Here is a 13,258-nt window from a genome sequence, read left to right as displayed (position 1 = left end):
TTCAGGTTGCACACCGCGCCAAACCCGAAAGTACTGGTACGGGTTACTTCCAGGTTTCGGCACTCACCCATGCACAGAAGTACTGAATCATGACCCACACGTGGACAGACGCGGCGCTGCGGGTTGCGAATGCTGCGGGTTGTGAATGTGCCTCCTGCACGGATCACGTTCGCAACCCGAGCGTCCACTGTATAAAAATGCCTGGGTGAATTGAGCAGTTTCTACTACATGATGCCTGACTCTTAGAAATGGGGATATCTGAGATTGCATTTAGACATACCGGTGAAACTCGTAAAATTAGAATATTGTCGAAAAGTGCATTTATTTCAGTAATGCAACTTCTTTTTCTTTTTCTTTTAAATTTTACAAATGCTTTCTTTTAGAAATTCCACAATAAAACAAATATTTACAACAATACAAAAATAAACATCGCTATTACATTTCATTAATTACATTCCATTTATAATTGACCCGCCTAACGACAAATAATTACAATTACAACAAATAAAGGCTTGACATATCTTGCTTTGCATGTCATGCATCTATTTCATATATTGGTCTCACCTTTAAAGTTGCATTACTGAAATAAATGCATTTCTCGATGATATTCTAATTTTCCGAGTTTCACCTGTATCATGCCTTAATATGCTGTGCAGAAAGCCCCTTAGCTCCTCTTTTTGCACAAGGCAAACCAAGAAGTCTTCCATGTAGTTCTCCATCTCATCCAAAAAGGAAACATTAATAGCTTAAAAAAAAACCAGGCTATTAAATCATGGTTTGAAGTTGGGTTGCTGTTATGGCTTTTTCTGAAGCTGTTAACCATTGTTTCTTGGCTTGGATGAAACAGAAACTATAGTTAATTGAAAACTTTCCAGTTTGCCTGCTTACGCGAAAAGAGAGGAGACAGTTGTTTTTGTGGACAAAAGGTTTGTTCATACCTGAGCTTATTAAGGAGATAAAAGGTAAAGGGACCCCTGACCATTAGGTCCAGTCATGACCGACTCTGGGGTTGCGGTGCTCATCTTGCGCTATTGGCCGAGGGAGCCGGCGTACAGCTTCCAGGTCATGTGGCCAGCATGACAAAGCCGCTTCTGGCGAACCAGAGCAGCACACGGAAACACCGTTTACTTTCCCGCTGTAGCGGTACCTATTTATCTACTTGCACTTTGACGTGCTTTAAAACTGCTAGGTTGGCAGGAGCTGGTACTGAGCAATGGGAGCTCACCCCGTTGCAGGGATTTGAACCGCCAACCTGATCGGCAAGCCCTAGGCTCTGTGGTTTAACCCACAGCGCCACCCGCGTCCCATTAACGAGATAGGTTCATCTAAACTCTCCCTATGGAGATCATTCGACAAAGGGTGTCACCCTCTCTATGGTTGTGGGCCCAGTCGTAGTAAGGCAGAGTTCATCAGGGTTCCTAATGCATAGGAAGCAATAAATGACATGGCAACCTTTTGGGGATTGAAATGGCCACGACTTTATTGATTGCAGATGCAAGAAGGCTTTGGCTTAGGCATTGGGTATGTATCCTGGTTGCTGGCTGATAACTTCATCAGGGTCAGTCTTGGGTTAAGCATCCCCACGTGACACATATCAAATACAGGTGACGCATGTTGTTATTGTTTAGTCGTGCCCGACTCTTCGTGACCCCGTGGACCAGAGCACGCCAGGCACTCCTGTCTTCCACTGCCTCCCGCAGTTTGGTGAAACTCACGTTAGTAGCTTCAAGAGCACTGTCCAACCATCTTGTCCTCTGTCGTCCCCTTCTCCATCTTTCCCAGCATCAGGGTCTTTTCCAGGGAGTCTTCTCTTCTCATGAGGTGGCCAAAGTATTGGAGCCTCAGCTTCAGGATCTGTCCTTCCAGTGAGCACTCAGGGCTGATTTCCTTCAGAATGGATAGGTTTGATCTTCTTGCAGTCCATGGGACTCTCAAGAGTCTCTTCCAGCACCATAATTCAAAAGCATAAATTCTTTGGCTCAGGGACATTTTTAAAAAGGCGGTTTTAGGCATAGCCCAACAAGAAATAGCATCCACATAATGGGAAAACAAATGACAGAAACAAGTGTGTTTAATGTGTAATTTCTGCCAGTGTAAATTGGAACAGATGAGCTTGAATCGCTTTTGCTAACAGCTCATCTATTTTATACATGGTTTTGCTTGGCAATAATGTGTATTAGGCTAAAAGTGACTACTATAATAATTTCTGTTGTATGCGATAATAATCTTTCCTGCTTTCCTTCATTTTACTATTGTGCAAATCTCCCTTAAAGAAAAAAGGTAGCAGTTCCCTAGGGTAAGGCTGCAAAGCCCAGATACCTTAACTATGCAAGGTGTTAACACCAAGCAGAGTTTTGATTAAATATCTGCATCACATTTCTAACAAGCAATTTTCTGTTGGATTTATTTTGTTTTATCTGCTAGATTTCGACTTCAGCGTGCCAGGCTCCATGAAGCTCCACAATCTTATTTCTAAGCTGAAGAAATGGATCAAAATTCTCGAGGCAAAAACAAAGCAGCTTCCCAAGTTCTTCCTCATAGAGGAAAAGTGCCGATTCCTGAGCAACTTCTCAGCCCAAACAGCCGAAGTGGAAATTCCTGGAGAGTTCCTTATGCCAAAGCCGACACATTATTACATCAAGATTGCAAGGTAAGGCAGGGGTTGGAAGCTAAGGCTGGGAAGTGTACTAGTTATACGTACCAGAACTTTTTGGGTTAGTTCCAGGCTAAGGTAGGTGAATGTAGGTCACTAGTAGGACTAGTTAGTCATAAATTAGCTTCAGTGATTTCCTGGGGACCTAAGTTCAACTAACTTTGTCTGGATCCAGCCCAAAATTAGGCAGGCAATCATCTGGGGCAGGCATGTCAAACCTGCGGCCCTCCAGATGTTTTGGCCTACAACTCCTATGATCCCTAGCTAGCAGGACCAGTGGTTGGGGAAGATGGGAATTGTAGTCCAAAACATCTGGAGGGCCGCAGGTTTGACATGCCTGATCTGGGGCCTGAAACAGTTTCTGCCACCATATTTGGTCGGGTTTACAGACGAATTCATGGAAGATGAGCAGGAGAGCCACGCCACAGTCGCCACACACATCTAAAGCACATGACTTCCCCCAGAGAATCCTGGGAATTGTAGTTTCCTTATCACAGATCTACAGTTCCCAACACCTTTAACGAACCACAGCAATGTGTGCTGCACAGGAATTTAAAGTGACACAGGCTGTACTCAAAGGCTTTTTATCTAAAGATAGATTACAAAAGAAAGTAAAAGGATAGCACCACACATCATCTCTCCTGTGTGCTAACATTGTCTTATCCTAGTTTTTAGCTGATATTTTTACCAAGAAGTTTTAACTGCAGCCTTAAGTGTCGGTTTTGTTTAGATCTGGTTTTTTTTGTTGCATTTATAAATATACACTCTTTACCCCTATCCTGCTCTGAGTCTGAGAGATTTTAGGTTGAAAGGTAGAATACAAATCCAGTAAATAAATAGAAAACGCAGTGTAAACAAATAGCTACAGTTAACAGATCTAGCAAACGAAAAGTACGATTTTGCCTTATTCTCCATGAGAAATGTAATTTCCCGGTTTTGGAGCATTTCTGTTTCCTGACAATTTCTTTTCCTTAGGAGGCAAAATTGCAGACTAACCTTCTTTCTTCCATTCATTGATTAAAATTTGGTGGATGTACCAAGGGTTGAACGAAATTGGCCTTCCCTGTCTTGAGCCATTAGTTTCCTACCTTTTTTTTTCATTTCAAGGCCTGATTATCTACTTTGGTGTCTTGCCAGGGATTAGTCAGATGTTCCCAAGGGCTCCCAACAGCAGTGTGCATCTGCACGCTTGATTCTTTCCAAGGCGAGAGAAACTAAGCCTGCCAACAGGAAGGCATTCTGTCCTTTATAGAGTCCTGGCTAACAAGCAACTACTTTCTGGTGTGTGGGAGTCGATGTGTTGTTTTTAAAATCCCTCCTACACAGTCATGAAAGCTGAACTCGGCCATTTCCTGCAGGGATGAGGACAGAGACCCATAGAGAGAGCACCTCTACGGAAGTCAGCATTTTATGGACCAAGGGTTCAGAGCCGTTGATTTTAAGTGGCTGGTACCCGGCTCTCAAACCCTGCGCTAGACATATCTCTTTGTAATTCTAGACATATCTCTTTGTAATTCTAGAATAGCATTTGTGAGATCCGGGCTCAAACCTGTGGTTTGCTGGGAAAGGGCCATAGCTCAGTGATAGAGCATCTGCCTCGCCAGCTGAAGGTGCTAGCTTTGATCCCTGGCATCTCCAGGTAGGGTTGAGGAAGGCTCCTGCTCATAATCCTGCCAGTCAGTGTAGGCGATACTGAGCTAGATTGACCAGTGGTCTGACTTCCTAGGTTGACCAATAGGCAGCTTCCTGTATTCCTATGTTGGGAGTCACAACGACGATCTAAAGTGCTCTTTGCACAAATTGAAGCCACTTTATTTCCCCACTTGGATGCTACCTTTCCATGATGCAGTCAGACTTAAAGGCGGCTTACAAATAAAGATAGAAATCACAGCAAAAGAATCCCAACAGTAAAATAAAAGAATCCCAACAGTAAAACAAAATAGCAGTGAAAGTAGCATTAGGAGCAACAATAACAATCATAATTTTGCGTTTTATCTTGGGTTTTCTTCCCTGCCAAATAAACTTAAGATAGATCTTTCTGCCATTCCTTAAAATTTCAAATATCATTAACTATAGGTATTGTCTGAAATACAAATAGCATCTTTGAAAGTATATTCTTATTTATAGCAGAAATTTTGCCCAACCTTGACAATTGCATTCTGCTCCAAATTTGCAGACCTTTTTTTTTATTTCTTTCCAAACCTTTGCATAGCTATCGTTAAAGATATTGTGATTATTTGCCGTTAACCATATCCCCAGGTATTTTACTTTCTTTTCACTCTTTATACCACTGAGTCTTTCTAGGTCTTTCATGAATTGACCATCCATATTTTTGACTAACGTTGTTTTTTGAATAACAAGGCAATCTCTAACCTTGGACCCAGTATTATCTCTCTTGGCTCTTGAAAGAGATTTAAATCCCACCCTTGTTCACAAGGAGCTGTTAGCTCTGCTGCTTGCTGAAGCAGCCAAACTCAGAATTGCCTTATGTTGGACATCTGCATCAAGGCTCTCTTAGGGTGGATTGTTTGGGAGAGTATGGGACGCAGCCTTGGCCCGAGCATTTAAACCATCACAGGAGGGTTTCTAAAACAAGACCATTTTGATGTGAGATGGTGACTGTTCGTATGCTTTATAAATAAAAATAGTGCACTGCATAGGCCCACAACAATACACATCTCTACGTGGCAAGGCTACCTTACGTATGTGGCTCTTACTTCCAAACTGCCCCGTTGCAGAATCTTATTTTATTATGATGTCTGCAAAAGTATGCTGAGATTTCTGTTTATTTTATTCCAGCTGCAGTAATGTGCTCCACACATTTTTTTTGTTTCCTTGCTGTTTTTGAAAACTTAAAAAAGCACTTTTTTAAAAGAAGAAGAAAAGCCGCAAAAACTATGTAAAAAGTAAATAAATACTCACCTGAATAAAGCAGTCTTGCTTAAAAGTGAGAGAAACGATATTCCAGCCATACAGGATGGAAAGGGAGGAGAGGTCTTCAGTTTTTGCCAGTTCCTCCCAGCTGCTGCCCATCACACGGCAGTGCACACCATTTGGGGGGGTCCCCCCAGGCTGTTGAGAGCAGCTGGGGTGAGGGAGGGAGCAGGAAGGCTCTCTTTTTCTCAGCAGAACTTTGCCTGCGGTTTTTGAGGTCCAGAGCCTAAGAATTTTATTTTTGGCATGAGCAAGACCTAAAACAGGCCTCCCCAGGAAGCTGCCTTGAACCAGGTTAGATGACGCAGCTGCTTTCACGGGCCCTGACTCCTTGGGCGCTCAGGCAGCCACCTCCTGCTCCCTGGTCCCCTATCTGGAGATGCCAGGGATTGACCGGGTAACCCTTCTTCTTGCAAAACATGTGCCCTGCCACTGAGTGCCGGCCTCTGGGTTGGCTCCACCTCCACCGCTGCTCAGTGCTCATATGGAGCAATGGGTTGTATCAAGTGCTCAGAGTAGGTCCGTCGAAATTTATGGGCTTTAGCACATCTATTGTTGCGTAGAATGTTGTTAGATGCAGTCTTAAGTTCTCTGTGCTGCAGGTAGATAAATTGACAGGTTGGAAAAGGTTCAGAAAAAAAATGGTTCAGAGGGTATGGGAAGGTGCATTCTGTGAGGAATGGTTCAATGGATCATTTAGGCTTGAAGAAGACAAGGCCGAGTGGGACCATGCACGGGTACTACCAAACTGGGATAATTCAGAGCATGAGACCCTTAATCTCAGGGTTGTGGGTTTGGCTCTGTATACCTGAAGGAACATCTCCACCCTGATCGTTCAGTCTTGGCTCAGATACAGCACCAAGGGCCTTCTGGCTGTTACCTCACTGTGAGAAGTGAAGCTACAGGGAATCAGGCAGAGGGCCTTTTCAGTAGTAGAAGTAGTAGCAGGAAGAAGAAGAAAAAGAAGAAGAATTTATTATTTCTACCCCGCTCATCTGGCTGGGTTTCCCTAGCCACTCTGGGCAGCTTCCAACAAAAGATTAAAAATACATTAAAACATCAGTCATTAAAAACTTCCCTAAACCAAGCTGCCTTCAGATGTCTTCTCAATGTCATATAGTTGTTTATTTCTTTGACATCTGAAGGGAGGGCTTTCCACAGGGCAGGTACCACTACCGAGAAGGCCCTCTGCCTGGGTCCCTGTAACTTCGCTTCTCGCAGTGAGGGAACTACCAGAAGGCCCTCGGTGCTGGACCTCAGTGTCCAGGAGATAGAACCTTTAGAAGACATCTGAAGGCAGCCCTGTGTAGGAAATCTTTCGATTTGTAATGTTTTGCTATGTTTTTATATATGTTGGAGGCCACCCAGAGTAGCTGGAGCAACCCAGTCAGATGGGCAGGGTAAAAATAATAGAATTATTATTATTATTATTATTATTATTATTATTATTATTATTATTATTCCCCATGTTGGGCAAAGGAGTCCTGCATTGCGGGTGGTTGGACTAATTGATCCTCATGGCCACTTCCAACTCTACGGTTCTATGATTCTACAGTACCTGTAGGGCTGTCACTCAGAGGGCAAAGACTGGTGGTAGAGCAACTGCTTTTATTGTGGAAGGTCCCAGGATAGCATCTCCTGGTTGGACTGGGAGGGAGACATCTGTCTGTGACCCTGGAGAGACACTGCCAGTCAGTGTCGACAGTCCTGAGCTAGATGGACCAGTGGTTTAAGGCAGTTTCCTGTGCTCCCAGGGCAGGGCTAGATTTAATGGGTAAAACATTAGAGAAATGTCTTAACGGTAAGAGCAGTTCAACAGTGGAACCAATTGCCATAGATTCTCCTGCACTGGAGGTTTTGTAAGCAGATGTTGGGTAGCCATCTGTTAGGGTTTCTCTCTGTCTGGATTTTCCTGCATCAAGCATGTGGTTAAATTAGATGGCTTGCAATACACACACCCAGAGACACTCTGCAGCTGTGTGATTCTTCTGTTGGGCTTGTTGAATATATGTTGGGCTGCAGGTAATGGGCTGGATTCAGCTTGGTGGGTTGAGAAGTTGTGCAGAATTAGAATTAAGCCATTTTTAAAAGTGAATGGATTTATTTTCTGCCTTTCAAGACCATTTTGGATGCATTTCAATTTAGCTCTTCCATGTGTACTTGAGAGAGATTTTGGGGAAGTGTGTGTGTGTGTGTGTGTGTGTGTGAGCATCAGCATCAGTGGATGACCTTTAAACTTCTGTAACTGCTCTCAAATCTGAAGCATCCCATTGCATGCTCAGTCTTCTGCCCCGTCGTGGTTTCACTGACAGTAATACAGAAATCAGGACCCAATCACCAAGTGACTTGCTTTTGCTGTTGCTGTCTATTAAAAAATAATTTCTCAGTCAATTTGGAGAAGACAAAAGATGCTGGAAGCTTTTCATACAAAATACCAGTCATGGCTGAGCCACATAATAGAAAATGTAGCTGCATCATTATAAAAATTCATAATAAGAATGTTAGTTTTACAGAAACTCAGCTGCTAATATGCTTCATTTTGTTAGCTTTAAGTATGGCATTTCAGGGTCTCCCCCCCCCTTTTAAAAAAAAATCTTAGCTTTTATCTTGGAGGAAAGAAATGAAGCTTTAGACTTTGAAAGCTCAGGTGCTTTTATCTCTTTCTCTCTTCCCCACCCCCTTGATAGGTTTATGCCCAGAGTGGAAATAGTACAAAAGCATAACACTGCAGCCAGAAGACTCTATATCCGAGGCCATAATGGAAAGATTTACCCGTATCTCGTAATGAACGATGCTTGCCTGACAGAGTCACGCAGAGAGGAACGAGTGTTACAGCTCCTTCGCCTCCTCAACCCCTGTTTGGAGAAGAGGAAGGAAACCACAAAGAGGCATCTCTTTTTCACAGGTAGGTATGGGTGCAGCGAGCTGTTTCTAGGATTTCAAACAAGTGTCTTGAATAACTCTTTGTTATGCACAACCTCGAGATGTGTTGAGAAGACAAGTCCTGAGTTCCAAAGGGTCCCCCGGTACGCCAGCCGTCAGTCCTCTGGCTGGAAGGATGCAAGGAATCCTTTCCCAGACTCTCGTTCACGCTGAGGTTTGAATACAAAAAGAAGCAGCGGGAGTTTCTCCTGCTCTTTCTTAATGGCCCGGAGAAGAGAAGACTTCAACATCCCAAGCCCTTTGCACTCGTCAGAGGGCTTGCTCAAAGGAGAAGTGGAGTCTGCTTCCGCTTGCGCTGCAGTTTGGAGCAGGAAAGGAACAGCAGGGGCCTTTTCTGCTATTTTTCTCCATCCCTCCGTGCAGCTAAGAAGTCTTGCGCGCTCTCCAAAGGCCTCTGCACCTGTCCACAGACCAGGGTGGGCGTTGCTTGTGAAAACGAGTAAGAACTGGCTTGTAAGCCAAGCCAACATTTGTGCACCTTTGCTCATTCACCTCGATCCCTCTACCACATAGCAGAGAGGCTCCCTCAGTGGCAGGAGTGGGGGAACCTCAGGCCCTCCGGATATTGCCGGACTACGGCTGCTATCATCTCTGACCATTGGCCCATGCAACCGCGCAAAGCCGCAGTCATGTAGCTCAGATGGCAGAGCATGAGACTCTTAATCTCAGAGTTGTGGGTTCAAGCCCCACGTTGGACAAAGGATTCCTGCATTGCAGGGGGTTGGACTAGATGATCCTAGGAGTCCCAACAGCTCTATGATTCTAAGTAAAAGGAGCGTAAGATGCAATTTACCTGTACTACTGCTACCGTACTAAGAATTGTAAAAAAGGTGAAGGTCCCCTGGACGGTTAAGTCCAGTCAAAGGCAACTATGGGGTTGCGGCACTCATCTCGCTTCAGGACGAGGGAGCCGGTGTTTGTCTGTAGACAGCTTTCCGGGTCATGTAGCCAGCGTGACTAAACTGCTTCTGGCGCAACAGAACACCGTGACGGAAACCAGAGCACAAGGAAATGCCATTTACCTTCCCACCACAGTGGTACCTATTTATCAATTTGCACTGTGTGCTTTTGAACTGCTAGGTTGGCAGGAGATGGGACAGAGCAATGGGAGCTCACCCTGTCATGGGGATTCAAACTGCCGACCTTTCAGTTGGCAAGCCCAAAAGACTCAGTGGTTTAGACCACAGCGCCACGTGCGTCCCAGTAATTATTGTATCCAATGTTAGTCATACTTGGGAGTCAACCCATTTGACTGAATGGACATGATGGTGAACATTGGTCCATTAATTTCAGTGGGTTTTCCCTGAGTACGACTTGGTTGAATATAAGAACAGAATGTAGAGCCTTCGGCGGGTGACGCATCAGGTATAAAGCGGAGCTAAAGGCATCCCGGCAGAGCCTTAGTGAAACGGGAATAACCTTGTCGCTGAAGGTCACTTCCTCTCTGCTTGCCAGGCCTTTCCTCTCTATTTGCTACCGTTCTCCCGAACCGCCTATAGTTTTGAGCCAGGGTTGGGCTTTCTTCTTTTGGAACGAAAGATTGAGCTTCACGGCTTAATCGGATAAAGCGAGCGTGTCAGCAGTAGGTGGATTTTTATCTGAGCAGAAATTATCCTTGTCTCTGACATAAAAGTGAGCCGAGTAGCCCACGACTCTCCAGATTTGCAGCTGGCGTGGTGTAGCAATGGGAGGCTTGAAATCCTGTTCAGGGTAATACAGCTCTTCATTCAGAAATGCCTTTGTGGGGCCCGGCGTCTAGTACAAGCAAATGGTTCTTTCTTGTGAGTTGTCTTTCATAGCAGAGCTCTTGAGTGTGCCGAGAGTGGACGGCGAGTGCCACTTGACACACTTCAGGCCGATCAACACGGCAGTGGGAGAACTGATATCTACATACTTTACCAGTCCTGATTCTGCTTCGGTGTAGAAGGCTTCTTCTTCTTCTTGCAAACCCTTTTCTCCTTGTGCTTGTTGCTCATGAGGCACCATAAGTGAACAGGGTATTTCAGTCCTGTGGTGGAGCCCAAGCTCAAGTTGTTTATTATTATTATTATTATTATTATTATTATTATTATTATTATTATTATGTTTGTTTGTTTGATTGATTGATTTATATACCCCTAGGGCAGAGTACAACATAAAAACACCTATTTTATGGAGCATAATAATAGAAGTATACTCATAAAATAATCATAATAACAGTCATCCCCCCACATTTAACAAGTAAAGAGGAATGTTTTTGCCTGGCACTTAAAGACATGTAATGATGGCACCAGGCAAGCCTCTCTGGGGAGAGCATTCCACAGTCAGGGAGCCACCACAGAAAAGGCTCGTTCTCCTGCCGCCACCCTCCAATCCTCTTGGGAAGGGAGGACATAGAGGAGGGTCTTGGATGATGAAAGGCAGGGTCCGGGTCAGTTCATATGGGGAGAGGCAGTCCTTAAGATATTGGGGTCCTGACCCGTCTAAGGTTGTAACGTCCCCCTTTGTAGAATGGTTTTCAGCAAAAAGAAGTTTTAACAGGGATTCCTGTGCCTAGATAGCGCCTGGTGTTCATCTTAATGTATGGCTGGGAAAGACTCGTGTCTGCAACCCTTGAGAGAGCCAATTTCAGACTGCAAAAACAGTAGTTGGCTAGATGGATTGATGATTTGACTCTGCATAAGGCAGCTTCCAATAGTCCAACATTGGGTGGGGAACCTTTATGGCCAGATCCTGGTAACTGGTAGGGAATCCAGCAGGCCACCTATTTATTGTTACCCACCGCCGTTAGCCAGCCAATTTTGACAACCCACCTATCAATCCACTGCTGTTATCTGCTGGTGCAAGGCTGGCAAAGCTTCTTTCTCCAGGGATCAGTTCCACAACCAAGCTCCCCAGGGAAATCTCAGTCACATGACCAATCCAGCAGGCTTGATTGGCCGTGCCTTTAAAACTGCTTTCTGCAGGATCGGCTTCACGATCAAGTTCCCCACAGGGAACCCGGTTGTGCAGTTGATCCAGCCACATCTCTACTTGCCCCACACCTGACATCATGTATGACATTGGGTGTGGGGCAGCTGCAAGTGGTTTGGGGAAAACAGCTTGTGGGGCAAATTGAGACCTTTGCTGGGCCAGATTTGGCCTGCGAGTGAAAGGTTCCTAACCCCTGTCCTATGGCAAGGTGGAGGAACACATGAGCCAACTCCTCCTAGCTCTAGCCAGGAATTTAACCATGGCCGCATCTGAGGGACCATTTGAACATCTGGATTTTTGACCTTGGCAAAGACAACAAGGGACTAATGTGAGCAAATGCAGTTATTATATGCAGTTAAGCTTGGGTTCCAGCTAGCCAAAAGGGTTACACAAAGGTTTCACAGGGAAGGTTTAAGTTTTGGGTTAATCTCTTACTCAGTTAAATGGTTGGTTGGTTGATTATTAAATCTGCAGACATTTGCACATGAGGAAAAAAGCCCAAAAGTTCTTTTTAAAAGGTGTCCCTCCCTCCAAACCTGTAACTCCAGGTGTTGTTCGAATACAGCGCCCATCACCTGTGGCCATTGGGAACGTTGACTGGAGGGACAGAGGTTTCCCCACCCTTGTGCTAAGCAGCGCATGCATGTGTTGCAGCTTTTGTCCTTTTAGGAGAGGCATCCCCCCCCCCTTTCCTCACAAACAGAAGAGACTGTCTTTTTGTATTAAATCATTTTAAATGCTTTAAACTCTGCTGACTGATTTTAATGAGGGGAGCTTTTATAGGTCTGTTGAAATGTTTCCAGTCAATTTAATCGGACCGATTAATCAGCTTAATATTGCGGCCAAAGTTTTGAGGAGGGACGGTGTCAGTTTCCGCAGTTCAGGAAGGCTTGAAGCTCTGAGGGAGCTTTCGCTGCAGCTGTAAAGCATCTCATCAGCCTTTGGGAAACTTCTATAGAGGCTCCATCCCTTCCAGGGTCTCTGTCAAGTCCCAAACCCTGTAAGTGCCTGATGTACTTTACTCTCCTGCAAAGTAGCCTCACGTCTAGCTAGGCCAGGCGCTTCGACAGGAGGCCTTGCTGGCCATTTTCTCTGCTGCTGCAGCTTGGGGGGGTGATGGGCATGTGTGTGTGTGAGAGAGAGAGCTGGCCAGGATCCCAGCCAATTGGTGTGGAGACCCCTGGTCTTAGGGTGGGGGTGCCTGGATTCAGTGCCACCTCTGCCAGTCCAGGTCTCTCTCAAGGGAGGGGTCCTGTTTCCCCCCCCCCACTCTTCCTCCAAAGAGACACAAGAATCGTAGAGTTTTAGAGCTGGAAGGGATCCTGAGGGTCGAAACCCCCCCTGCAATGCAGGACTATGCAGCTGTCCCATATGGGGACCAAACCTGCAACTTTGGCGTTAGCACCAAGCTGAATGGGCGATGTCTTCTAAGAACATAAGAAAAGCTAATGGCTGGTCCAGTCCATCATCCTCTTCTCACAGTGGCCATCCAGGTGCCTCTGGGAGGCTTACAACCAGCACCGGAGAGCAGCAGCAGGCTCCCAAGGAACAGGCAAGCCTTTGAGAAGCTGAGGATGGTAGGAAAAGCAGAGAGGTTATGGATTTGCATGTCTCGGGAGAGAAGAGAAGAAATGGAGGCTGGAGAGTCCTCGGGAGAGCTTTAAAAGCAAGGACAAGGCCTGATGGTTACGGATGTCCTGGGGAAGGAGGAAAGATAATGTGTTGGGCTTGTTCGCTGTGATCCTTCAGGACATTAAGTTTACATTTCCCTCCTCC

The 13,258-nt window shown here is 45.3% G+C and overlaps 1 protein-coding gene across 3 annotated transcripts in view; it reads left to right on the top strand.

Moving 5' to 3' along the window:
• TRRAP (transformation/transcription domain associated protein) overlaps window positions 1–13,258 on the top strand; it is a 157,927-nt gene that overhangs the window by 135,819 nt on the left and 8,850 nt on the right. For all 3 annotated transcript variants that reach the window (XM_035131728.3, XM_035131726.3, XM_088657252.1), the window contains 2 exons: window positions 2,425–2,650; window positions 8,275–8,492. In XM_035131728.3, the coding sequence (XP_034987619.2) occupies window positions 2,425–2,650; window positions 8,275–8,492 (444 nt within the window). The remainder of the gene's footprint in view (window positions 1–2,424; window positions 2,651–8,274; window positions 8,493–13,258) is intronic.

Source organism: Zootoca vivipara, chromosome 13, assembly GCF_965207765.1.
Source record: "Zootoca vivipara chromosome 13, rZooViv2.hap1.1, whole genome shotgun sequence".
Classification (NCBI taxonomy): Eukaryota; Metazoa; Chordata; class Lepidosauria; order Squamata; family Lacertidae; genus Zootoca; species Zootoca vivipara.
The sequence above is the reverse complement of the archived record's forward strand: the minus strand, read 5'-3'. Positions and strand labels throughout refer to the sequence as shown.